Raw genomic sequence first — 26,390 nt, 5'->3', positions numbered from 1 at the left:
GGAATAATATTTTTTCTGTACTGAAGAATAGCGGTTAACAGTTTTCTTTTAAATATTATTTCTTCTCGGAAACCTTTAGAGATGAAAACCGGGTAGAATAAACTGGACTCGCATTTTGAACGCGTGTAGCCTTTGAGGTGTTAGGTACGAAGTGAAAGTGCATCACACGCTTCAGGTATTTCTTACCATCTCATTAGATGAGATAACCTTGCATTTTATTTCTACTTATTCTTTACTTTTTCTTTTGATATTGAAAACCGAAATGCATTTATTGACTGATATATTCAATACCAATTTGAGCAATGTTTCACATCTCGCTTGATTTTATTTTTTTATAAAAGGATGTTTTCAAACTTTGGTGTGAAAACTGATTAATTATACAGTGACATTTGCAGTATTCCATGGACACATGTGGCATTTATACAGCGACATATACAGTATAACATGGACACATGTGGCATTTATGTTGTTCTTCACATAGTTAAGCATAATAATGAAAACTTAATATATGGATAACAGACCAAATTAAAGTTTTCATCTCAGGGTAATAAATATGGCAATTTTATTTTAGGTCAGAGCATCAGAAATTACAAATTAACAAATAAAATATAATACTTTTCATGGTTTTTGCTCACAGCAGGTGCAAACAACTTATTTTATTCCTGCAAAAAAACAAATTTTGCCAAAAACTTGGCATTTTTTGTACAGTGTATATATTGAATACATATCCAGTAATGGAATGGTTGGGGGTGGGGGTAATTCTGGAAATAGCCACTAGTGAATATAACCAGACTGTTCTTGAGGCATAATTTATAAATATGTGTGGTATATATAAGGATAAGTTTGGGGAAATGTGCCTTGGCCAACCCAGAATTTACAGTTTTAATTGCACAGAATTTGCAATTATGAGAGCATCTCCAGACCAAAAGCCAGATTATTTGAAAAGTTTGTCTTTATTCATGTTTTATTAATGTGAAAGTGAAAACAAAAGGGATTGGTAACATCCACCTCCTTACTCTTAAAATAAATCTACAAGGACAATGTAAAATGTAATCCAGGTCTTTGTTCCTTATTAATGCCTAACTGTATGAGAAGTGTTTTAGACTAATTCATCAAAAAATATTGTTTTTATAAATGCAGATTTACAAATTTATTTTTTCTCTTTATTTCTTATGAAAAGTTTAATACAGCACTGTATATGCTCTTCATTTTTATTTATTTATTTATATTTTGCATTATTGCATGGTTGTATTGTGCTGATATTTTTGTGTCTTAACAATATAACTTATTTATTAGATAGGGTAAAATAATTATAAAATCACAGAGAAATGAAGATGTTTATACAGGGGAATGGATACTTTAACAGCCTGAGCTGTGAGGAGCTTTAAAAACTTTAAAAGGTTTTTTTAAAATTACAGAGGGAGGGGGTCTTATTCTTCTAATAGAAAACAATCACATATCATCTGTAGAAGATACAAGTAAAATTTTGTATTAATCTTTTTTGCCACTACATTAATTTCATGTCCAAACTGAGCTGGTTATTGGTAGTCATTGCAATGGTATTTATATTCACTGAGTATATATGTAGTTGCTACCAAAGGAGTCTGACATTTTATCGGTAAAGTATGTTACAATAAATCACTGTATCTGTACTATAAATATACATATATGTATTGTACAGATAAGGTGATTTTGTGTTGTCGTAGCTTTTGTTGTACTTTAATTGACAAAATGTCAGATTCTGTACCTGCTACCATCACCAGTGGCTCAGGGGAGAGAACTGACACCCATTTTTATTAAAGTTGAGACTGGGGTTATGTTATAATACAGCTCTATTCCCACTAAATGAAGATAAGTACTTTACAGTCAAATATTTGATAACATTTATTATATTTTGCTTTGACAATATTTTCATCAGATTTATGTTAATCAATATTAAAAAGACAAATGATAACAAAACATGTTGGGCTAATACTGGCCAATCATTGATTGTCACTTTTGCCAACTCATGGATAATTCAGAATTATACAGAACAATGTGTTTTTATATTTATATCATTGGTAAACATTCAGTGCATTATGCAGTGAGAATTGCAAACATATGGAATTATTTACAAAGTGTGCATCTGTCACTATAATGGCAAAATTAGATGATGACAAGAGAGTGCTGTCACAGATATGATCAAGAGATGTGACAACGAAAGTTCCAAAAATGCTGGGTAAATGAACACAAATGGCTGAAATATGATCCAGGAGAGGGTGTAATTTTTTGCAATTACTGCACTGAATGTTCTGATGAATACAAAATTTTGCATGATGTTCTTTGTTCGTGAGTCTTGTTGGAGAAATACAGTTGTTATTGTTTTGGGGTAATATTAATGAATACTAAATGATGAATTAGAAAATTCATGGTTTCTGTTTGATTTTAGTAGTTCAGTTGGCATTTAGACAGGATCAGTGAAAAATTTATTTTGGTGATCCTGTGGTTTAATTGAAAAATATCCATCCTTTGAGCCCTGCATTAGAAGTTGTTCTGAAAGAATGACTATATGGCTGAAAAATTTAATGTATGACTTTTTACAATAGTTTGGTAATTATGTTTTTTACTGAACAATGGCATGTGAACAACATTATGCAGCTCATGTTCAGGAGTCTTGTTTTAAGGCATGCTTACCTTTGATGTAATCATGTACAAAACTTAAAAAGTTTAGAGTACATAATGTGTTTTCAAAAATTAATTAGAAATTTTATGTGAGATGACTCCAAAGTCAGTCTCATTCATTCATCTCCATTATATAAAAAAATTGTCATTTGACAAATCTGTGTGTATCATTTTCATTGCATCATGGGCCTTCAGATGCTTGTTTTGTACCTCCAGTATTTTTTAATTCTGAGTAGAATACATACCCGCTTATAAGACAGGTCCAACTGCAAATTACACATATCCATCTGCCATTGCATAATGCGCTGGCAGATCTAGGTCTGTGCAGTTTGTAAAGAGTAATAAGTAGAACAAACAAGATGGACTCTAATCTGCAGGTGCATTATGCTATGGCAGATCAGGATCTTTTGTTGTTTTCCGTTTAACTCCACTTATAAGCCAGTCTAGATGGTATTCTTGCAACCCTCATTTTTCTGAAACTCTAAATTTAGATGATGTACAATTCTCTAAACATGTCTTAAGAAAAGAAAAACCAGTACTAGGCAAACAAATTATTAAGAATTCTCATATTCACAAGAGGCTCAGGTTTAAAATCAACAAAGTTGTAGACTTCCATTTTGTACAGAACAGAGATTGAGTGTTATAGATTAGAAAGTCAAAACAAAGGGTATAACATATGCATTGCACTCAGTCGAAGTTGATTTTTTTATAAGATATTTATGCAAATTGATAAAGGTGTTTAGTATTAACTTCACCCCCACCCATTCCCCTTTCATGTGTCTGTCCATAATAATTTTAAATTCTGGAGCATCACCCTCAGAGTATTCAAGATATTTCTGCCAAACTTGATACATGTCAAACAAGTTACATAGAGGTGTGATGTAGAATCTTCAATTTTCAGTATTTTTCTTGTCACCATGGAAGCAAAGTTTAATATAAGTAGTATCTAACCTGAGTATTGGCAGTAACATTTGGATTTTTTTACTTAAATGAGGGACCAATGGGGTAGTTGGGGTGAATATGTCAAATGTAGATGTAGGAGTGATGATGGAATTAAAAAAACATGCCATTTTGCCATTGCTTGCATGTAATACAGACTGTAACATGATTCTTTTTAAAATATACATGTAAGCAGACTTGTTATTTTTAACCCAGGTTTTATTTATATAATTAGTTTCACTCATGTACATGTATATTGCATTGGTTTTCTTGAAAGCTTTTTGTCTCAACAAGGATTTGATTTTGTCAGTGCATAAATGTCCATAACAGTAAAGTGACCATCATGCATATGTTTAGCTGTGTCACAAAGAATTTGTTTTATACACATTCATTCTGCATAGCAGTTCTTTGTTCTATTTATAAAGACAACTGTACACTGTGTATGATGGCCTACACATTGTGTCAGTTACCTTCTACTGGTATTCATTATTGCTTTTCCTTGTAAAGATTAGCACTTGGTCTTCAAGGAATTGAAACTGATACTGTACTAGGTGTTGTGGACTGCAATCAGCAACACAGTGTCATTATGGTAAGAATTTAAATATTTTACTTTGACTTGCAAAAAAGTTTGATGAACCACACTGTTCATTCTGTACCTCTATTCATTTTCATCAAATTAGATAATGGGTATCATCTGGAGGCTTTTTAATATTCCAGTATTATGGTACAAGACAAGACACTTTTATTTCTCAAATTAAGCAGAACTGTTACTTACTGAGATGTCATTAGTTCGTAGGTAGACATTTCCACTCCAATGCTTATGTCTTATAGGACGATGTGAAGTTTCATCAGTATATGGTAAATCCATTACCATTATGGTAGTACATGTATTGTACCTATCAAATTGATGGGTATAGGTTGGGGGGGGCTGGGTTCTTTCATATTTTGGTGCCACATGGACTTATCTGGAAACCAAATTATGAGCATAAACTCTTCCTAAATACTGACACAAATTTGTACCCCCCAAAAAACTTAGAAAATTTTACATATAAAAAAATTAAACATAAATTTATTAAGCTTATGTTAAAGGTAGTATCAAAACCTACAATAACAGACAGACACAAAACAAACACATCATTCATGTGACAAACATTAAATATTAATATGGGATATATGCAGATTACTACCCAACATAATGGAAAAGTCAAAACAAAAAATTATAGAACAAAGTTACATATTAAAAGTTTTACCTAGTATCTGAGAAGAAGATGAAACTGATTTGGATGTACACTAAGAGTGGCATTGCTTTAACTACCACAGTGAGTGGTGGTGTCATCTATGACATTGCTATCGTATTTAACATGATTTTCATCTACATATTTTTACAATATTTTTTGGAAATTACTCTCATTGGTTACAGAAGAAAAAGAACTGTGTTGAAATTCTTAAGTTTTCATAAGATAACTGTTTAGGTTGAAAGATGATGATAAAAATGTTTAAATATTTGGTATGTACGTATAATCAGGGCCAATGTTTGCTTAGTAGGTAGTGCATCACACTCATAATCTGAGGGTTTGTGATTTGATAAACAGCCATATCAGCTGCCTCCGTATGTCCTTGGAAAAGGCACTTGGCTACAATTTTATTAGCATGATATAGCCAGTTTTAAAAAATATAATAAAGTATGACATTAAAAATTATGAAAATTACAAGTTGTTCTATTAAAAAAAATATTAAATGAGTAAAATTAAGGTTATTCATCACAGAATTCCAAAACAAAGTATACCATGTCACATCCTTCAGCTTTCTAAATTGTTTTTATTTCTTGGTCTGAAATTAAACATTCCAGTTAATAATAATATTGACTTTATTTAAGTGGCCAGTCTTCCATGAGGTCTTTTACAATTACAAGTATACATGTATATAATGAGCAATTTGTACAAATAACATGTCTTTAGACAACAAATACTATGAAAAACCTAGATAATTAATCTACTGCTACACTAAAATATCCATTTTCTGTCTATAATTGTGCAAGTTTGGCAAATATACATCTTAAAATATTTTTTTTTAAATTTCATCTACTCAGCAAAAATGAGTAAATGTGAGTCTTCGTTTGGATGTTGTAAGGAATAAATTTAAGTTAATACATGATATTTTAAAAAGTTTTAATTTTGAAGGGTATATTCACACATTATTAAATTACAATAAATAATTTATTGATTTTTTTAAATAATTTAAATAAATATTATTCACCAAGGATTTTCCAGATTAAATAGCAAATTCAACAAAACATTTCATACTTTTTCAAAACATTGTTGTTTTTATTTGTCAAACTTAAACCTGTCAAACCTTTTTCAAAATTTTCTGGATTGTCTCTAATTTACAAAAGTTTGCAATGAATATGTTCTTGCAAAAATTCAGATTTGGTTAAAATTCAACACTGAAAGAAGTTTAGTGTGTGTTGGTACAGTTCAGTATATTATGAAGTAGCTACTTGTATGCAACAATTGAACTTTGTGGGTATAATTTTTTTTCAAAATATGTTAAATGAAAATTATAGTAAGTTCATTAACCTTTTTCTCAATTTTAAAATAAATTAATATTGTTTATCAAAAATCTTTCAAACAAGGTACAACGTGCCATATATATATATATATATATATATATATATATATATAGAGAGAGAGAGAGAGAGAGAGAGAGAGAGAGAGAGAGATGTTGATTTTTAAATTATTTTTGAAGGTTTTCTTAAATGTTCATTTTTACATTTTTAATTTCAGTTAACACCATATAGCCATTACTATGCTGCATTGTTGCAAAATCCAAATTTATGCTTACATGTATTTATACAATGGAGACACACACACAGTCAAATATTCCAATCTGATTAAAATCAGATCTCCAGTGACTGACATGAAGATCTGCAGCAACCATTTAGGGGACATGTTCTGGTGACCTGTTATTACCATAATTTTTAATTTTATTGGCCAATCGGATGAGGTCTTGTATCTTTGCATTTGGGAGACTGAGCAGTATGGCTGAAGAGCACCAGTTTGTGCCAAGGGGGCAGGGGCCAGTTTTTATATACAAATTTAATTTCACACTCAGAAACCAAGTATAAAAGAATCTTAAAAAATCAGATACACAAGTGAGGTCAAAAAGGCCCATATTTTTGGATACCTCTATTAAAACAAAACATAATAATATTATCCACTTGACCAGAGAGTCAATGGCAGTTCATAGCAGAATAAGTTTATGCATTCCAACCCCAAATTTATACCTGCAATGTTCATGTCCGAAGGTCATTTTTGACACTGTGATGCTTACAGTGCAAACACAAGCCTTTTTCCTGGATGACAATAATGCAAAACTGTGTACTAAACAGGCTGATGCAATTGAAAATAGTTGTCATTCAAGCCATTTTTGAGATATTCTACAAGCCCCAAACCCATGTGTTTACTGCAATGGGAAGCTAGCTCTTCTTCCTACTGGTATTTCACTATCAACAATACTGCAGAGTAACTATGGATGGTGTACATGCCTGACATCTATTTCAAGAACAAAAGAAGCCCGAACACCTAGTTCACAAATATATCCATATCTTTAATTAGTAAACAGTAATAGCTGTTAAAGTCACACCTAAGCCTCAAGTTAAGAAATTGGCCAGGGGCCAATTTATGAAACTGTACCCTGCCACCCAAATGATTTGATTCACTTTAAGATTTTTGAAAGCTGCATTTCCATTGGCTACTAAAGCTGCATTACCATTGGCTACTAAAGCAGTCATTGTCCGATTTTTGAAAGCTGTAATTCCATTGGTTACTAAAGCAGTCATTGTCAGATCTATATGTAGGACTGTGGAGCTCTGAATTTAATCAGATTGTCAAATGTTTAGTATTCCAGAGCCTTTTTCAAAATTCTCTGGACTATCTGTGACAGGTGGCAGTTCAGAATGAATGCATTTTAAAAAAGAACAATTTTTATTCTTTTAAAGTAGCATGTTTAAGCTAATAAATAATGAAAGGTTCACATTATGGAAATATATTCAGTATTAATTAGTTCTTCATTCAAGGTTATAATGAAATTGTTTTTAAAAATTTGAAAATATTATTATTCATACATTTGCCCCAAACTGTAGCGCCTGGTACAGATGTATCATTCTGCCTTCTGAATCATTTTGTTTTGTTTTGTGATACAGTAATCATGCCAAGAGAGCGTATATTAGAGCACAACAATGAAAGCTAAAGTTGTTATTTTGATGTACTCTAATGATGGTCACATGTACATCTGGGGGTCTTTCTGCCACTGAATTCAGTCATTGAAAATATCAGTGCATTTTCACACTCAGCAGGTTAAGTGGCACTTGTAAGTCTTTGATCTTGCTGCCTAGCTATTGCATCATGTTAACACTACATGTGTACCTCTGTGTGTGTGTGTGTGTGTGTGTTGCAGCAGTGTGATCAACTGAGATTGCTGCAGTATTTTGTTGTAATCATGGACCTGAAACAGAAGCGTAATGAAAAGCACCAGTCTTTATACTGCATCATTTAAATTAAAAGTCATCAAGTTAGCAAATGGCAGACACCATGCTAGAAAGATATATAATGTAGATAGAAAATGGGGTTGTGTTAAAATTGTCATGTGGACTACTTAATTCCTGTGTTGCATGTTTGGATTATAGAATGGTGATGATTTTTGATAAATTTCAAATTGTTTGTTCTTTAAAAAATAAGTGGGTGTTAATTAGGGAATATACAGTAGGTGTACATTTTTAGAAAAAATTCCAAACAAAGTATTACATGGCACAGATCTATATTTCCTCATTTTCTTTTTCTTGGTAAAAAATTCTACTTGCAAAAGCTTTATCCACAAACTCGTCAAGGATCCTTGCAGAAAACTAATGCCGGGAATACTCCTATAAACAGTATCGTGAAAGATAATGAAACAATTCTGCAGAAGTGGAAAGGTGAAATGGACGGAGAAAGGAAGATTGTTTGAGCCAGGAGACGTTTGTATCCTGATTTGAATGACAAGAAAAAGCAAACATTTTGTCAATTGAATTAGGATATGACGACCGCAAGTAACGCATGGTTGCACAGATTTCAAATACGACACAATATCAAGTGTTCTGTCCTTAGTGGCGAATCGGCTGATGTCAATAATGAAGTTGTCGAAGATTGGAACAAAAGACTAAACGATATATGCAGGGGATATGACAGCAAGGATATTTTTAATGTGACGAGACTGGTTTGTTTTTTAGACTGTTCCCAACAAAGTGACAGATGATGTGAACTGTAACATAATTATAAAGACAGTTTTAAAACTATATCAATGGTTATTCATAGCAATCTTTTGAAAATGATGACAAAGTTTGTTTTACATTTGTTTCACATCATGCATGTGATTTTTTAATTAAAATATTAAATATTTAAAATTAAATGTACTTGTGACTTTTTTCATATGTATTTACTATTTACATTTGTCATCCCCCTCTAGAAAGGCCACCCGCATTATAAGGCCACTTCCCTGCTGCATTAGGGGTGGCCTTATAAGAGGGGGACTACTGTAGTTTGGATAATAAATATATTTGGTCCTAATGTGCTTCCTTTTTATATATGCATATATTGACACTGAAATGCATTGTATTAAGAGTGTAAAATTTGAATACAATGCTCCCCCATTATACAGCTGCCAATACTCGTAATGCTGTCCATGTGTCAGATATACAGAAAATGACATTTGGACATGGTGGCCCCGAGTGGTCTAAAGCGCTCTCTGTCACAGATCACTGCCATCTCACCTCTGTCTGAGTGGGTTAGAGTCTTGGGCTCGGCCTATGTGGATATGAGAGAAAGCTTGCCTGTAGCTTCTCGTGGGTCGGTGGTTCTTTCCGGGGTTTTCCCAGGTTCTTCCACCACCATTAATACTGGCCACCATGTATAGCCTATCTTGCACTGAAAATGGCGTTAAACTCTATAACAACAACAATAACAACCATTCTGACATGATTTGTCAGTAGTTCACACATCCACACAGTCTGGCATCTCAAATATCATTATACATGTTGTCTTTGATTTGTTTATCCATTATACTGCCAAATAAACAACTTGACCAACTAAAATTCAGAAATCACTTGGTCAGTTTTATAGATTGCTGGTTTGTTGCACAGGAAATAAATATATTTCTGACTGAGCTCAGTTTGAATGTGATGGGTCTAGTTTACATGGTCTTTGTCAGACAATCAATAGAGGTGTCACCAAACTAGGCTTAATTGGTCATGTTATCTCAGTTCTTTAAACATTCTATAGCCCCAGAGTGCAAGACAAAAGAGGTGTGAAAACCAATCTCCTGGCTCTGACAAAAATGTTCAATTGAACAAAAATCTCCAGGGTCTGTACAAGGTATTTTACATCGGTCCCCTGCACCACGTGGTTTTTAACAATATTGTGCGGTAGTGTGTAGCAGCACATTGTCCCTTTAGAACAAAATATGTGAAGCCTAGTTCAGATTTAAGAAAAAAAATGCTCACAATAACAACTAACATTTATCATCATCGTATGAGATTGTTTGGGGACCTGATCAACAAAGATTTCATTATCTGGAGTAATGCCTATCAAATTTGTGTTACTGTACATATTTTTTTAGGGAAGTAAATTTGTTTTCAGTTAATAATTTTTAAAAAAAAACAGTACAGCAGAATAATATTATCTTTTCTGGTGAAATTCAGTAGCATAGTTCTTTGAAAATATATATTTTTTTGTTATAAGTGTTTAGTTTGAGAGAAAAGCAGTAAGTCATAGAAAGATAACACTAAAGCTAAAGCGGCAAATCTAGTACAGAAAATGACTCAATTCTTTTAGTACATTTAATAATTAGGTATACAATTCATTTCTGAATTTATCACAGTTTCTTATATTTCCTTTCAATATTTTTATAATAAAATTCAGATAAATAAAGAGAAAGAGAGAGAGGGAAAGAGAGACTAAAATAGTCAAACAGGTTAGAGTTATAATTCATTCTAGCAGAACTCAACCCCATTTTGCAAGTAAAGGTACCTATTGCCAAGCTTTCATCTGTTAGCACCTTAACCAGTGTGGTGATGATACTTGTGCCCCAAAAATGATGGAACAAGGTCGATAGTTACGACTCCTGGTGCACATAACTCATTTGTGAATTTGACACTTAGAAATGCAAGGTACACATTAAATTGACACCCACCTAATTTTTATGTAGAAATGTAAGGTACACATTAAATTGACACCCACCTGTTTTTTTTTAGAAATGTAAGGTACACACATTAAATTGACACCCACCTGATTTTTATTTAGAAATGCAAGGTGTGTTGACACCAAACAAGGAGGAAAGTGCGTATCATTGTTTATTACAAATTAGTGTGTGCATTTCAATATTTATATATGAAGTTGACCAGTACATGTAATAGAATACACACATCTGATGTTTATTTATGCACAATGTACTAGACTCAAATTTTTTGCCGCTTGCAAATTTAACTTTTATAAACTTTTTCTCGGAGTCAAGAATGATCTCTTAGATTCATATATCATTTCACGTGTGTTTTCAAGCCTAAATGTGTGTGTGTGTGTGTGTGTGTATATATATATACACACACACACACACATATATATATACACACACACACACACACACACACACACACATATATATATATATATATATATATATATATATATATATATATATATATATATATATAATATATTCATTCATTCATTCATTCAACAGGATATCTGCTGGTTTGCATTCAAACATGAAAACACTTGAAGTACGAGGATGAACATAACTGATATCCTGTTAAATTTACAAGTTCATTTCTATATTTGAACCGGGACATGGGCATTTTTGTCACATGTATATATAGGCACACACATATACATTATGATTTAAAACCATTTTTGACAGTAAAATCTCGTCCATTTATGAAGATCCAGGGCCAGGTAATTTTATCTATATAATGGTGTACTGCATTCAAGACCTGAGTAATAATAATTATTATTTTTGTATAATGTTATAAATACTGTCTGTAGTGAATGCTTCTAACTCTGTTCCCATAAGGCAGACTGTAATGATGTTAACATATATTGTCAGGAGTGAAGTGAGAACTTCTTACTGTTCTTATAATGCTTTTTTGTGATGTTAACAAACATTGTCAGGAGTGAGAACTTCATCTTGTTGACTTAATGGCAATTTTGTACACTGTTTACAGTTATTGTCAGGAGTGAGAACTTCTCACTTTTGCCATATGGCCATTTTTTTATGATGTTATCAAATAATGTCAGGAGTGGGAACTTCTCACTGTTGCCATACGGCAATTGTTATGATGTTAACAAATATTGTCAGGAGTGAGAACTTCTCTCTGTTGTTATGTGGCAATTTTTTAAGGCATTAGCAATAACAAATATTTTCAAGAATGAGCACTTCTCAATGTTGTCTTGAGGTTTTTCATAGTGGAGTTTGCCTGTATTTCATTTTGCATTCATGTACACAAACTTTTCATAATATTTGTTTGAAATGTTAGTTCTTAATTCTTGGTTCATAATTTTTTAATGGGTCAGATTTCTAAATTTGGCAATAGGTGTTTAAGATTTCAAGGTCTTCTGTGAACTCGTTTACCTGGAATTACTGTTAAAATAACCACTTGACTTACATATGTTAGTGTATGCAGCACAGACTTGGTTTACCTGTATTTAGTTAGTGCAGCAAGGCAAAGAAAATTTTCTCATACTTCTGTCATGAATGAAACAGGTAATGCATAGCTGTAGGATTTAAAATTCCTTCACTTTTATGAATCATCTTGTACAAAATTTGGTTAGTGAAATTTAGAATATTTTAACTTGAAAATATCAGAATATCATCAGCACAAATTCTGTGCATGTGTTTTCTGTCCTTGCAATAGCTAAAAGTTCACATACTGTATTTAGTATAACTTAGATGCCTCTCAGAAGTATCATGCTAGTCACAGACAAATGAAACCAGGTCAGTGATATTGATAATACTTCATCTTTAAATTTAGAAAACACTAAATATACAGGTACCTCATGTTTATTTTATTTTCATTGTACAATAATACAGTATTTAAAATTGGGTCATTCTTACCAAATAACCCAAAATGCAAAATAATTTGTCCTGTCTGACCATTTTTGATCTCCATTCAATTTTTTTTCAGGTGTATCTCTATGTAAAATAATTTGCATGCAAATTTTCTATAGACAAAAAAAAATTACAATTGCTTATAATGTTATGGCCTCTGCAGTAATCCATTAAGATCCCAAAACCACAGAGAGCCTGATGAGTCTTTACGGAAGTGCATTAGCACTTCTATCCAGCTCCTCCAAAAACACAGTCATCAGCACTTCTATCCAGCTCCTCCAAAAACACAGCCATCAGCACTTCTATCCAGCTTCTCCAAAAACACAGCCATCAGCACTTCTATCCAGCTCCACCAAAAATACAGCCATCAGCACTTCTATCCAGCTCCTCCAAAAATACAGCCATCAACACTTCTATCCGGCTCCACCAAAAATACAGCCATCAACACTTCTAAGCACCTCCAAAAATACAGCCGTCAGCACTTCTATCCAGCTCCTCCAGAAATACAACCATCAGCACTTCTATCAAGCTCTTCCAAAAATACAGCCATTGGAAGAGATGCAATCATGATCAGAATGAGAAAATGGAAAAAAGAGATTACATGACGCCCAGAAGACAAACGTTTGTTGCTACCAAACCATCTGATTACAAGGAAGCCTGAAAACTACTTTCCTAATCTGTTAAATCACAGTAGGTGGCTGACTATCTTTAAGAGTGTGGCCAAAGAGAAAATTAAATTAGATCGAGTCTAGAAATCAACCTGCACCCGAGATTTACAAATTGTACCAAATTTATCAGCTTGTCGAACAGAATCCTCTCTGAGACCTCAAAAGAAATTAACCAGCCTTACTTTTATCCATAGACGGGTCAAACATTCACAACTTAGTAATGGATTGCAAGATCATTAATTGCAGTTTCTGCATGAAAATGGATATATCTAAATTATTTAGAAGAACATTTACTAAACTCAGATATAAGTCTGTGTTAAGAGGACATTGAAGCACATGAAATGTCATCTACTTACTCAGTTGCCAACCATGTGGCAAACTGGATGCTGGTGAAACTAAAAGGTAATTCCAAGTGAGAATAAAGAACACACTTGGAATATCCATAAATAAAAGGATTCCCGAGTATCTAAACACTTTAACGTCTCTGACTACAGCATAAACTGTGTTCATTATCAGATTATAAAAACCATAAAATCTGATCCAGTGCTGTTTAGTTGCACCATTTATTGGGAAGATAGAGGACTTTGTTGGATATACCATTTACATACTATACACCCAATAGGGGTCAGCATTGCTACAATCCACTGCATTATTACAAGATCCAGTCAATATTACTGTTAGAAGGTCCACTATCTACACTGCTATGATCCACTACATTATTACAAGATCCAGTCAATATTACTGTTATATTGGTCCACTATCTACATTGCTATGATCCACTACATTATTACAAGATCCAGTCAATATTACTGTTATATTGGTCCACTATCTACACTGCTATGATCCACTACATTATTACAAGATCCAGTCAATATTACCGTTATATTGGTCCACTGTCTACATTACTATGATTCACTGCATTATTACAAGATCCAGTCAATATTACTGTTAGAAGGTCCACTATCTAGATTGCTACAATCCACTGCATTATTACAAGATCCAGTCAATATTACTGTTAGAAGGTCCACTATCTACACTGCTATGATCCACTACATTATTACAAGATCCAGTCAATATTACTGTTAGAAGGTCCAATATCTACATTGCTACAATCCACTGTATTATTACAAGATCCAGTCAATATTACTGTTATATTGGTCCACTATCTACACTGCTATGATCCACTACATTATTACAAGATCCAGTCAATATTACTGTTATATTGGTCCACTATCTACATTGCTACAATCCACTGTATTATTACAAGATCCAGTCAATATTACTGTTAGAAGCTCCACTATCCACATTGCTATGATCCACTGCATTATTACAAGATCCAGTCAATATTACTGTTAGAAGGTCCACTATCTACATTGCTACAATCCACTGTATTATTACAAGATCCAGTCAATATTACTGTTAGAAGCTCCACTATCCACATTGCTATGATCCACTGTATTATTACAAGATCCAGTCAATATTACTGTTAGAAGGTCCACTATCTACATTGCTACAATCCACTGTATTATTACAAGATCCAGTCAATATTACTGTTAGAAGGTCCACTATCCACATTGCTATGATCCACTGTATTATTACAAGATCCAGTCAATATTACTGTTAGAAGGTCCACTATCTACATTGCTACAATCCACTGTATTATTACAAGATCCAGTCAATATTACTGTTAGAAGGTCCACTATCTACATTGCTACAGTCCACTGCATTATTACAAGATTCAGTTAATATTACTGTTAGAAGGTCCACTTTATACATTGCTATGATCCACTACATTATTACAAGATCCAGTCAATATTACTGTTAGAAGGTCCACTATCTACATTGCTATGATCCACTGCATTATTACAAGATCCAGTCAATATTACTGTTAGAAGCTCCACTATCCACATTGCTATGATCCACTGTATTATTACAAGATCCAGTCAATATTACTGTTAGAAGGTCCACTATCTACATTGCTACAATCCACTGTATTATTACAAGATCCAGTCAATATTACTGTTAGAAGGTCCACTATCTACATTGCTACAATCCACTGTATTATTACAAGATCCAGTTAATATTACTGTTAGAAGGTCCGCTATCTACATTGCTACAATCCACTGTATTATTACAAGATCCAGTCAATATTACTGTTAGAAGGCCCACTATCTACATTGCTACGAAAAGCCTACGATCCACTGTATTATTACAAGATCCACGGGCAACATTACTATTGAAGATAAGTTTACATTACTGTTCCAATATCCAGTTATCATTACTATTACAAATCCACAGTAAACATTAATATTACAAGATTCACTTCAGCATTATTATTATCACAAGATAGTTACAGTCATTTCTGCTGCAAGATCCAGTCAGTATTACTGTTGCAAAATCCAGTGGACATTACTATAACAAAATCCAGTCTACAAAACAGTCACAGGATGCAGTCTACATTGTTATTACATTATCTAGTCGACATTACTATTGCATGATCCAGTCTACAATACCATTACAAGATAGTCAACATTATTATCCATTCGACATTACTAGTACAAGATCCAGTCGGCATTATTAGTACAAGATCCAGTCTATAATACTGCTAGAAGATAAACTATGTTATCATTACAAGATCCAGTCAACATTTCTTTTAGAAGATCCAGTCTACAGTACCGTTACAACGTAACAAGGTAGTCTACATTATCATTATAAGATCCAGTCAACATTACCATTACAAGATTCAGTCTACATTACTGTTACAAGATCCAGTCTACAGTGCTGTTACAAGATTGTCTACATTATCATTACAAGATCCAATCAACATTACTATTACAAGATCCAGTCTACAGTACTGTTACAAGATCCAGTCTACAGGACTGTTACAAGATCCAGTCTACAGTGCTGTTACAAGATTGTCTACATTATCATTACAAGATTCAGTCTACAATACTGTTACAAGATACAGTCTACAATACAATTACAAGATAGTATATTACAAGATCCCATTAATATTACTTATAAGATCCAGTCTACAACACCTTTACAAGATTGTTTACATTATTGTATCAAGATCCAGTTGACATTACTATTACAAGATCCACTGATAGCATTACTATTAACAAGATCAGACCACTCTGGTGGCCTAGTGGTTAGAGCGTCTGCCTCGGATGTGGGAGGTCGTGGGTTTGATCCCCAGCCAAGACATACCAAAGATTTACAAAAATGGTACTAACAGCTGCCTCGCTTGGCACTCAGCATTAAGAGGTTAGTGTTAGGAATGGTTGGCCTGGTGTCAGGATAATGTGACTGGGTGGGACATCATGCTACATGTCTGTGGCATGATGCCTCAGTTTCTTATATTTCCTTTCAATATTTTTATAATAAAATTCAGATAAATAAAGAGAAAGAGAGAGAGGGAAAGAGAGACTAAAATAATCAAACAGGTTAGAGTTATATTTCATTCTAGCAGAACTCAAACCCATTTTGCAAGTAAAGGTACCTATTGCCAAGCTTTCATCTGTTAGCACCTTAACCAGTGTGGTGATGATACTTGTGCCCCAAAAATGATGGAACAAGGTCAATAGTTACGACTCCTGGTGCACATAACTCATTTGTGAATTTGACACTTAGAAATGCAAGGTACACATTAAATTGACACCCACCTAATTTTTATGTAGAAATGTAAGGTACACATTAAATTGACACCCACCTGTTTTTTTTTAGAAATGTAAGGTACACACATTAAATTGACACCCACCTGATTTTTATTTAGAAATGCAAGGTGTGTTGACACCAAACAAGGAGGAAAGTGCGTATCATTGTTTATTACAAATTAGTGTGTGCATTTCAATATTTATATATGAAGTTGACCAGTACATGTAATAGAATACACACATCTGATGTTTATTTATGCACAATGTACTAGACTCAAATTTTTTGCCGCTTGCAAATTTAACTTTTATAAACTTTTTCTCGGAGTCAAGAATGATCTCTTAGATTCATATATCATTTCACGTGTGTTTTCAAGCCTAAATGTGTGTGTGTGTGTATGTGTGTATATATATATACACACACACACACACATATATATATATATACACACACACACACACACACACACACATATATATATATATATATATATATATATATATATATATATATATATATATATATATATATATATATTCATTCATTCATTCATTCAACAGGATATCTGCTGGTTTGCATTCAAACATGAAAACACTTGAAGTACGAGGATGAACATAACTGATATCCTGTTAAATTTACAAGTTCATTTCTATATTTGAACCGGGACATGGGCATTTTTGTCACATGTATATATAGGCACACACATATACATTATGATTTAAAACCATTTTTGACAGTAAAATCTCGTCCATTTATGAAGATCCAGGGCCAGGTAATTTTATCTATATAATGGTGTACTGCATTCAAGACCTGAGTAATAATAATTATTATTTTTGTATAATGTTATAAATACTGTCTGTAGTGAATGCTTCTAACTCTGTTCCCATAAGGCAGACTGTAATGATGTTAACATATATTGTCAGGAGTGAAGTGAGAACTTCTTACTGTTCTTATAATGCTTTTTTGTGATGTTAACAAACATTGTCAGGAGTGAGAACTTCATCTTGTTGACTTAATGGCAATTTTGTACACTGTTTACAGTTATTGTCAGGAGTGAGAACTTCTCACTTTTGCCATATGGCCATTTTTTTATGATGTTATCAAATAATGTCAGGAGTGGGAACTTCTCACTGTTGCCATACGGCAATTGTTATGATGTTAACAAATATTGTCAGGAGTGAGAACTTCTCTCTGTTGTTATGTGGCAATTTTTTAAGGCATTAGCAATAACAAATATTTTCAAGAATGAGCACTTCTCAATGTTGTCTTGAGGTTTTTCATAGTGGAGTTTGCCTGTATTTCATTTTGCATTCATGTACACAAACTTTTCATAATATTTGTTTGAAATGTTAGTTCTTAATTCTTGGTTCATAATTTTTTAATGGGTCAGATTTCTAAATTTGGCAATAGGTGTTTAAGATTTCAAGGTCTTCTGTGAACTCGTTTACCTGGAATTACTGTTAAAATAACCACTTGACTTACATATGTTAGTGTATGCAGCACAGACTTGGTTTACCTGTATTTAGTTAGTGCAGCAAGGCAAAGAAAATTTTCTCATACTTCTGTCATGAATGAAACAGGTAATGCATAGCTGTAGGATTTAAAATTCCTTCACTTTTATGAATCATCTTGTACAAAATTTGGTTAGTGAAATTTAGAATATTTTAACTTGAAAATATCAGAATATCATCAGCACAAATTCTGTGCATGTGTTTTCTGTCCTTGCAATAGCTAAGAGTTCACATACTGTATTTAGTATAACTTAGATGCCTCTCAGAAGTATCATGCTAGTCACAGACAAATGAAACCAGGTCAGTGATATTGATAATACTTCATCTTTAAATTTAGAAAACACTAAATATACAGGTACCTCATGTTTATTTTATTTTCATTGTACAATAATACAGTATTTAAAATTGGGTCATTCTTACCAAATAACCCAAAATGCAAAATAATTTGTCCTGTCTGACCATTTTTGATCTCCATTCAATTTTTTTTCAGGTGTATCTCTATGTAAAATAATTTGCATGCAAATTTTCTATAGACAAAAAAAAATTACAATTGCTTATAATGTTATGGCCTCTGCAGTAATCCATTAAGATCCCAAAACCACAGAGAGCCTGATGAGTCTTTACGGAAGTGCATTAGCACTTCTATCCAGCTCCTCCAAAAACACAGTCATCAGCACTTCTATCCAGCTCCTCCAAAAACACAGCCATCAGCACTTCTATCCAGCTTCTCCAAAAACACAGCCATCAGCACTTCTATCCAGCTCCACCAAAAATACAGCCATCAGCACTTCTATCCAGCTCCTCCAAAAATACAGCCATCAACACTTCTATCCGGCTCCACCAAAAATACAGCCATCAACACTTCTAAGCACCTCCAAAAATACAGCCGTCAGCACTTCTATCCAGCTCCTCCAGAAATACAACCATCAGCACTTCTATCAAGCTCTTCCAAAAATACAGCCATTGGAAGAGATGCAATCATGATCAGAATGAGAAAATGGAAAAAAGAGATTACATGACGCCCAGAAGACAAACGTTTGTTGCTACCAAACCATCTGATTACAAGGAAGCCTGAAAACTACTTTCCTAATCTGTTAAATCACAGTAGGTGGCTGACTATCTTTAAGAGTGTGGCCAAAGAGAAAATTAAATTAGATCGAGTCTAGAAATCAACCTGCACCCGAGATTTACAAATTGTACCAAATTTATCAGCTTGTCGAACAGAATCCTCTCTGAGACCTCAAAAGAAATTAACCAGCCTTACTTTTATCCATAGACGGGTCAAACATTCACAACTTAGTAATGGATTGCAAGATCATTAATTGCAGTTTCTGCATGAAAATGGATATATCTAAATTATTTAGAAGAACATTTACTAAACTCAGATATAAGTCTGTGTTAAGAGGACATTGAAGCACATGAAATGTCATCTACTTACTCAGTTGCCAACCATGTGGCAAACTGGATGCTGGTGAAACTAAAAGGTAATTCCAAGTGAGAATAAAGAACACACTTGGAATATCCATAAATAAAAGGATTCCCGAGTATCTAAACACTTTAACGTCTCTGACTACAGCATAAACTGTGTTCATTATCAGATTATAAAAACCATAAAATCTGATCCAGTGCTGTTTAGTTGCACCATTTATTGGGAAGATAGAGGACTTTGTTGGATATACCATTTACATACTATACACCCAATAGGGGTCAGCATTGCTGTTTAAATGGCATTCCAGACATTTTTAACTTAATTCAAAGAAGAAATTATAATTATATTTTTTTGTTTTATTTGCACTAAGAATTTTAAGACGTTAAGGAAAATGGAATGAAAAGTTTGACATTTAAATTTGGTTGCATCTATTTTCATGAATATTTTAATTTAATTTTTTTTATGTGTGATAGCTGTTTCAAGTGATTTGTTTAAAGCCTTTGTTTGCTTTTTTCTAGTACATTATGTACCATCGTCAGTCTTTGTCACTTCATTTTGATTGAAACACTCAACACTATTTATAATGCTGTTTTCACGAGCAATATCACCCATCAGAGAGTTATCCAAGACCTTAAAACTGTTATTAAATAAATAAAGCTGTTCATTCAGTATCAGGTCGTTTTTGGCCCCACCCCCTTTACCCAGATATGGTTCTGAGTAATAATCAAACAGTTGGTCAAGGTTTGATTATGATGATTTGATTTTTGTTTAATATAAATCAAATAAGTTCCATCCATTCTGACAAATACATAAAGCTTATCAAAACTTGTGGAAAGTAAATTGTACATGATGCTATTTGTTGTTTTATATTGACAGTGTAAGTACAGAAATGCACCTCAATGATTATGGCCCCTTGATAATTAGGTTTATTTGATTATGGCCCCTTGATAATTAGATTTATATGATTATGGTCCTTGATAATTAGGTTTATCTCTATCATCCACCATGTTGATATTTTATTGTCACAGTAACATGGAGTTGCACTAGACTGCCCACACATACACATGAGGTTATGGAGAAATGAGAGCATACTGATGTTTCAAATTGTTAACTGCAAAAGAATTAATTACACCTTGCCAGTTTGACCATTTCAAATGATTCCCTTCTGTTATAAGTGGTGCTAGATTTAAGTTCTAATGGAACTTCAACTTAATTTTTATAGCAACATGAAACAAATTGACCAAATTCCTGCCAGCAATGCATTATATGGAAGAGTTGATTGATCCCAATTTCATGTTAATGTAGTACAGTCAGCTTTGATACCTGGTTTTACATGTGTGAACATTCCTCGACCAGACATCTGAAATCCAGTACAAATGAACAAAGTTTTGTGGATCTTGTAACAGTAATGTTGATTGTGGATATTGCACTATTAATGCTAATAGTGTATTTTACATTACTATTACAAAATCAGTGCCATCATTACAAGATCCACTGTAACTTTACTCTTACAAGATTCATTGCATCATTACTATTCCAGGGTCAGCAGTCCACAGCACTATTACAAGATCCAGTCAGCATTACTTTTACCAGACATCAATAAAAAGTGTGAAACTCTTGACATATTAACAGATGAAGTTAACTTTGTTATTATTTTGTCAGCCAGCAAGTTAGGGTGGGCAATGATGGAACTCGATAATACTAGACACTTCATTGCACACATGCAAAAAATCACAATCAGTGTTATTATTACAAGATTCCTGGTCACCATTACTGCTACAAGATCCAGTCAACATTTATACTACAAGATCCAATGAAAGTATTACTGTTGCAAGATCCACTGTCAACATTACTAGTACAATATTGCATCAGCTTTACTGTGAAGATCCAGACTATTACTGTTAGAAGGTCCACTATCTACATTGCTATGATCCACTGTATTATTACAAGACCCAGACAATATTACTGTTAGAAGGTCCACTATCTACATTGCTACGGTCCCCTGCATTATTACAAGATCCAGTCAATATTACTGTTAGAAGGTCCACTATCTACATTGCTATGATCCACTGTATTATTACAAGATCCAGTCAGTATTACTGTTAGAAAGTCCACTATCTACATTGCTACAATCCACTGTATTATTACAAGATCCAGTCAATATTACCATTAGAAGGTCCACTATCTACATTGCTATGATCCACTGTATTATTACAAGATCCAGTCAATATTACTGTTAGAAGGTCCACTATCTACATTGCTATGATCCACTGCATTATTACAAGATCCAGTCAATATTACTGTTAGAAGGTCCACTATCTACATTGCTACAATCCACTGTATTATTACAAGATCCAGTCAATATTACCGTTAGAAGGTCCACTGTCTACATTACTATGATTCACTGCATTATTACAAGATCCAGTCAATATTACTGTTAGAAGGTCCACTATCTAGATTGCTACAATCCACTGCATTATTACAAGATCCAGTCAATATTACTGTTAGAAGGTCCACTATCTACATTGCTACGGTCCCCTGCATTATTACAAGATCCAGTCAATATTACTGTTAGAAGGTCCACTATCTACATTGCTATGATCCACTGTATTATTACAAGATCCAGTCAATATTACTGTTATATTGGTCCACTATCTACATTGCTATGATCCACTGCATTATTACAAGATCCAGTCAATATTACTGTTAGAAGGTCCACTATCTATATTGCTATGATCCACTGTATTATTACAAGATCCAGTCAGTATTACTGTTAGAAAGTCCACTATCTACATTGCTACAATCCACTGTATTATTACAAGATCCAGTCAATATTACTGTTAGAAGGTCCACTATCTACATTGCTATGATCCACTGCATTATTACAAGATCCAGTCAATATTACTGTTAGAAGGTCCACTATCTACATTGCTACAATCCACTGTATTATTACAAGATCCAGTCAATATTACCGTTAGAAGGTCCACTGTCTACATTACTATGATTCACTGCATTATTACAAGATCCAGTCAATATTACTGTTAGAAGGTCCACTATCTAGATTGCTACAATCCACTGTATTATTACAAGATCCAGTCAATATTACTGTTAGAAGGTCCACTATCTACATTACTACAATCCACTACATTATTACAAGATCCAGTCAATATTACTGTTAGAAGGTCCACTATCTACACTGCTATGATCCACTACATTATTACAAGATCCAGTCAATATTACTGTTATATTGGTCCACTATCTACATTGCTATGATCCACTACATTATTACAAGATCCAGTCAATATTACTGTTATATTGGTCCACTATCTACACTGCTATGATCCACTACATTATTACAAGATCCAGTCAATATTACCGTTATATTGGTCCACTGTCTACATTACTATGATTCACTGCATTATTACAAGATCCAGTCAATATTACTGTTAGAAGGTCCACTATCTAGATTGCTACAATCCACTGCATTATTACAAGATCCAGTCAATATTACTGTTAGAAGGTCCACTATCTACACTGCTATGATCCACTACATTATTACAAGATCCAGTCAATATTACTGTTATATTGGTCCACTATCTACACTGCTATGATCCACTACATTATTACAAGATCCAGTCAATATTACTGTTATATTGGTCCACTATCTACATTGCTACAATCCACTGTATTATTACAAGATCCAGTCAATATTACTGTTAGAAGCTCCACTATCTACATTGCTACAATCCACTGTATTATTACAAGATCCAGTCAATATTACTGTTAGAAGGTCCACTATCTACATTGCTACAATCCACTGCATTATTACAAGATCCAGTCAATATTACTGTTAGAAGCTCCACTATCTACATTGCTACAATCCACTGTATTATTACAAGATCCAGTCAATATTACTGTTAGAAGGTCCACTATCTACATTGCTACAATCCACTGCATTATTACAAGATCCAGTCAATATTACTGTTAGAAGCTCCACTATCCACATTGCTATGATCCACTGTATTATTACAAGATCCAGTCAATATTACTGTTAGAAGGTCCACTATCTACATTGCTATGATCCACTGTATTATTACAAGATCCAGTCAATATTACTGTTAGAAGGTCCACTATCTACATTGCTATGATCCACTGTATTATTACAAGATCCAGTCAATATTACTGTTAGAAGGTCCACTATCTACATTGCTACAATCCACTGCATTATTACAAGATCCAGTCAATATTACTGTTAGAAGGTCCACTATCTACATTACTACAATCCACTACATTATTACAAGATCCAGTCAATATTACTGTTAGAAGCTCCACTATCCACATTGCTATGATCCACTGTATTATTACAAGATCCAGTCAATATTACTGTTAGAAGGTCCACTATCTACATTGCTACAATCCACTGCATTATTACAAGATCCAGTCAATATTACTGTTAGAAGCTCCACTATCTACATTGCTACAATCCACTGTATTATTACAAGATCCAGTCAATATTACTGTTAGAAGGTCCACTATCTACATTGCTACAATCCACTGTATTATTACAAGATCCAGTCAATATTACTGTTAGAAGGTCCACTATCCACATTGCTATGATCCACTGTATTATTACAAGATCCAGTCAATATTACTGTTAGAAGGTCCACTATCTACATTGCTACAATCCACTGTATTATTACAAGATCCAGTCAATATTACTGTTAGAAGGTCCACTATCTACATTGCTACAATCCACTGTATTATTACAAGATCCAGTCAATATTACTGTTAGAAGCTCCACTATCCACATTGCTATGATCCACTGTATTATTACAAGATCCAGTCAATATTACTGTTAGAAGGTCCACTATCTACATTGCTACAATCCACTGTATTATTACAAGATCCAGTTAATATTACTGTTAGAAGGTCCGCTATCTACATTGCTACAATCCACTGTATTATTACAAGATCCAGTCAATATTACTGTTAGAAGGTCCACTATCTACATTGCTACGAAAAGCCTACGATCCACTGTATTATTACAAGATCCACGGGCAACATTACTATTGAAGATAAGTTTACATTACTGTTCCAATATCCAGTTATCATTACTATTACAAATCCACAGTAAACATTAATATTACAAGATTCACTTCAGCATTATTATTATCACAAGATAGTTACAGTCATTTCTGCTGCAAGATCCAGTCAGTATTACTGTTGCAAAATCCAGTGGACATTACTATAACAAAATCCAGTCTACAAAACAGTCACAGGATGCAGTCTACATTGTTATTACATTATCTAGTCGACATTACTATTGCATGATCCAGTCTACAATACCATTACAAGATAGTCAACATTATTATCCATTCGACATTACTAGTACAAGATCCAGTCGGCATTATTAGTACAAGATCCAGTCTATAATACTGCTAGAAGATAAACTATGTTATCATTACAAGATCCAGTCAACATTTCTTTTAGAAGATCCAGTCTACAGTACCGTTACAACGTAACAAGGTAGTCTACATTATCATTATAAGATCCAGTCAACATTACCATTACAAGATTCAGTCTACATTACTGTTACAAGATCCAGTCTACAGTGCTGTTACAAGATTGTCTACATTATCATTACAAGATCCAATCAACATTACTATTACAAGATCCAGTCTACAGTACTGTTACAAGATCCAGTCTACAGGACTGTTACAAGATCCAGTCTACAGTGCTGTTACAAGATTGTCTACATTATCATTACAAGATTCAGTCTACAATACTGTTACAAGATACAGTCTACAATACAATTACAAGATAGTATATTACAAGATCCCATTAATATTACTTATAAGATCCAGTCTACAACACCTTTACAAGATTGTTTACATTATTGTATCAAGATCCAGTTGACATTACTATTACAAGATCCACTGATAGCATTACTATTAACAAGATCAGACCACTCTGGTGGCCTAGTGGTTAGAGCGTCTGCCTCGGATGTGGGAGGTCGTGGGTTTGATCCCCAGCCAAGACATACCAAAGATTTACAAAAATGGTACTAACAGCTGCCTCGCTTGGCACTCAGCATTAAGAGGTTAGTGTTAGGAATGGTTGGCCTGGTGTCAGGATAATGTGACTGGGTGGGACATCATGCTACATGTCTGTGGCATGATGCCTCAGTGCTAGACATCACTATAAACTGCCACACTGCAGACATCATAGGAATATGACTGAAAGATTGTTAATGCTACATTAAAAAAATCCAAATCTTGCACATTAACAAGATTAACAATCAATTCTACTTTTACAAGATTGCAATACAAAATTTGACTCTGTTGATGATTTAACATATTAACAGATGAAGTTAACTATATTATTTTTTTTGGCATC

The 26,390-nt window shown here is 33.5% G+C and overlaps 1 protein-coding gene across 5 annotated transcripts in view; it reads left to right on the top strand.

Moving 5' to 3' along the window:
• The window catches only part of LOC149786111 (malonyl-CoA decarboxylase, mitochondrial-like), a 69,372-nt gene that overhangs the window by 323 nt on the left and 42,659 nt on the right, over window positions 1-26,390 (top strand). The window contains exon 1 of one of the 5 annotated variants that reach the window (XM_089976433.1): window positions 3-175. The exons of 1 other annotated variant lie outside the window; for it this stretch is intronic. Coding sequence is in view for 3 of the 4 variants with exons in the window: in XM_089976430.1 (XP_089832556.1) it covers window positions 17,809-17,826 (18 nt within the window). In the remaining variant the exon portion in view is untranslated. Of the gene's footprint in view, window positions 1-2; window positions 176-4,067; window positions 4,190-17,793; window positions 17,827-18,553; window positions 18,635-26,390 lie in introns of those variants that run through there. 3 more of the 5 variants (XM_089976432.1, XM_089976430.1, XM_089976431.1) reach the window with 3 other exon arrangements.

This window comes from Sinohyriopsis cumingii, chromosome 12, assembly GCF_028554795.1.
Source record: "Sinohyriopsis cumingii isolate HCF-2022 chromosome 12, ASM2855479v2, whole genome shotgun sequence".
Taxonomy (NCBI): domain Eukaryota; kingdom Metazoa; phylum Mollusca; class Bivalvia; order Unionida; family Unionidae; genus Sinohyriopsis; species Sinohyriopsis cumingii.
Note: the sequence above shows the minus strand (reverse complement) of the source record. Positions and strands in the feature narration are given on the sequence as shown.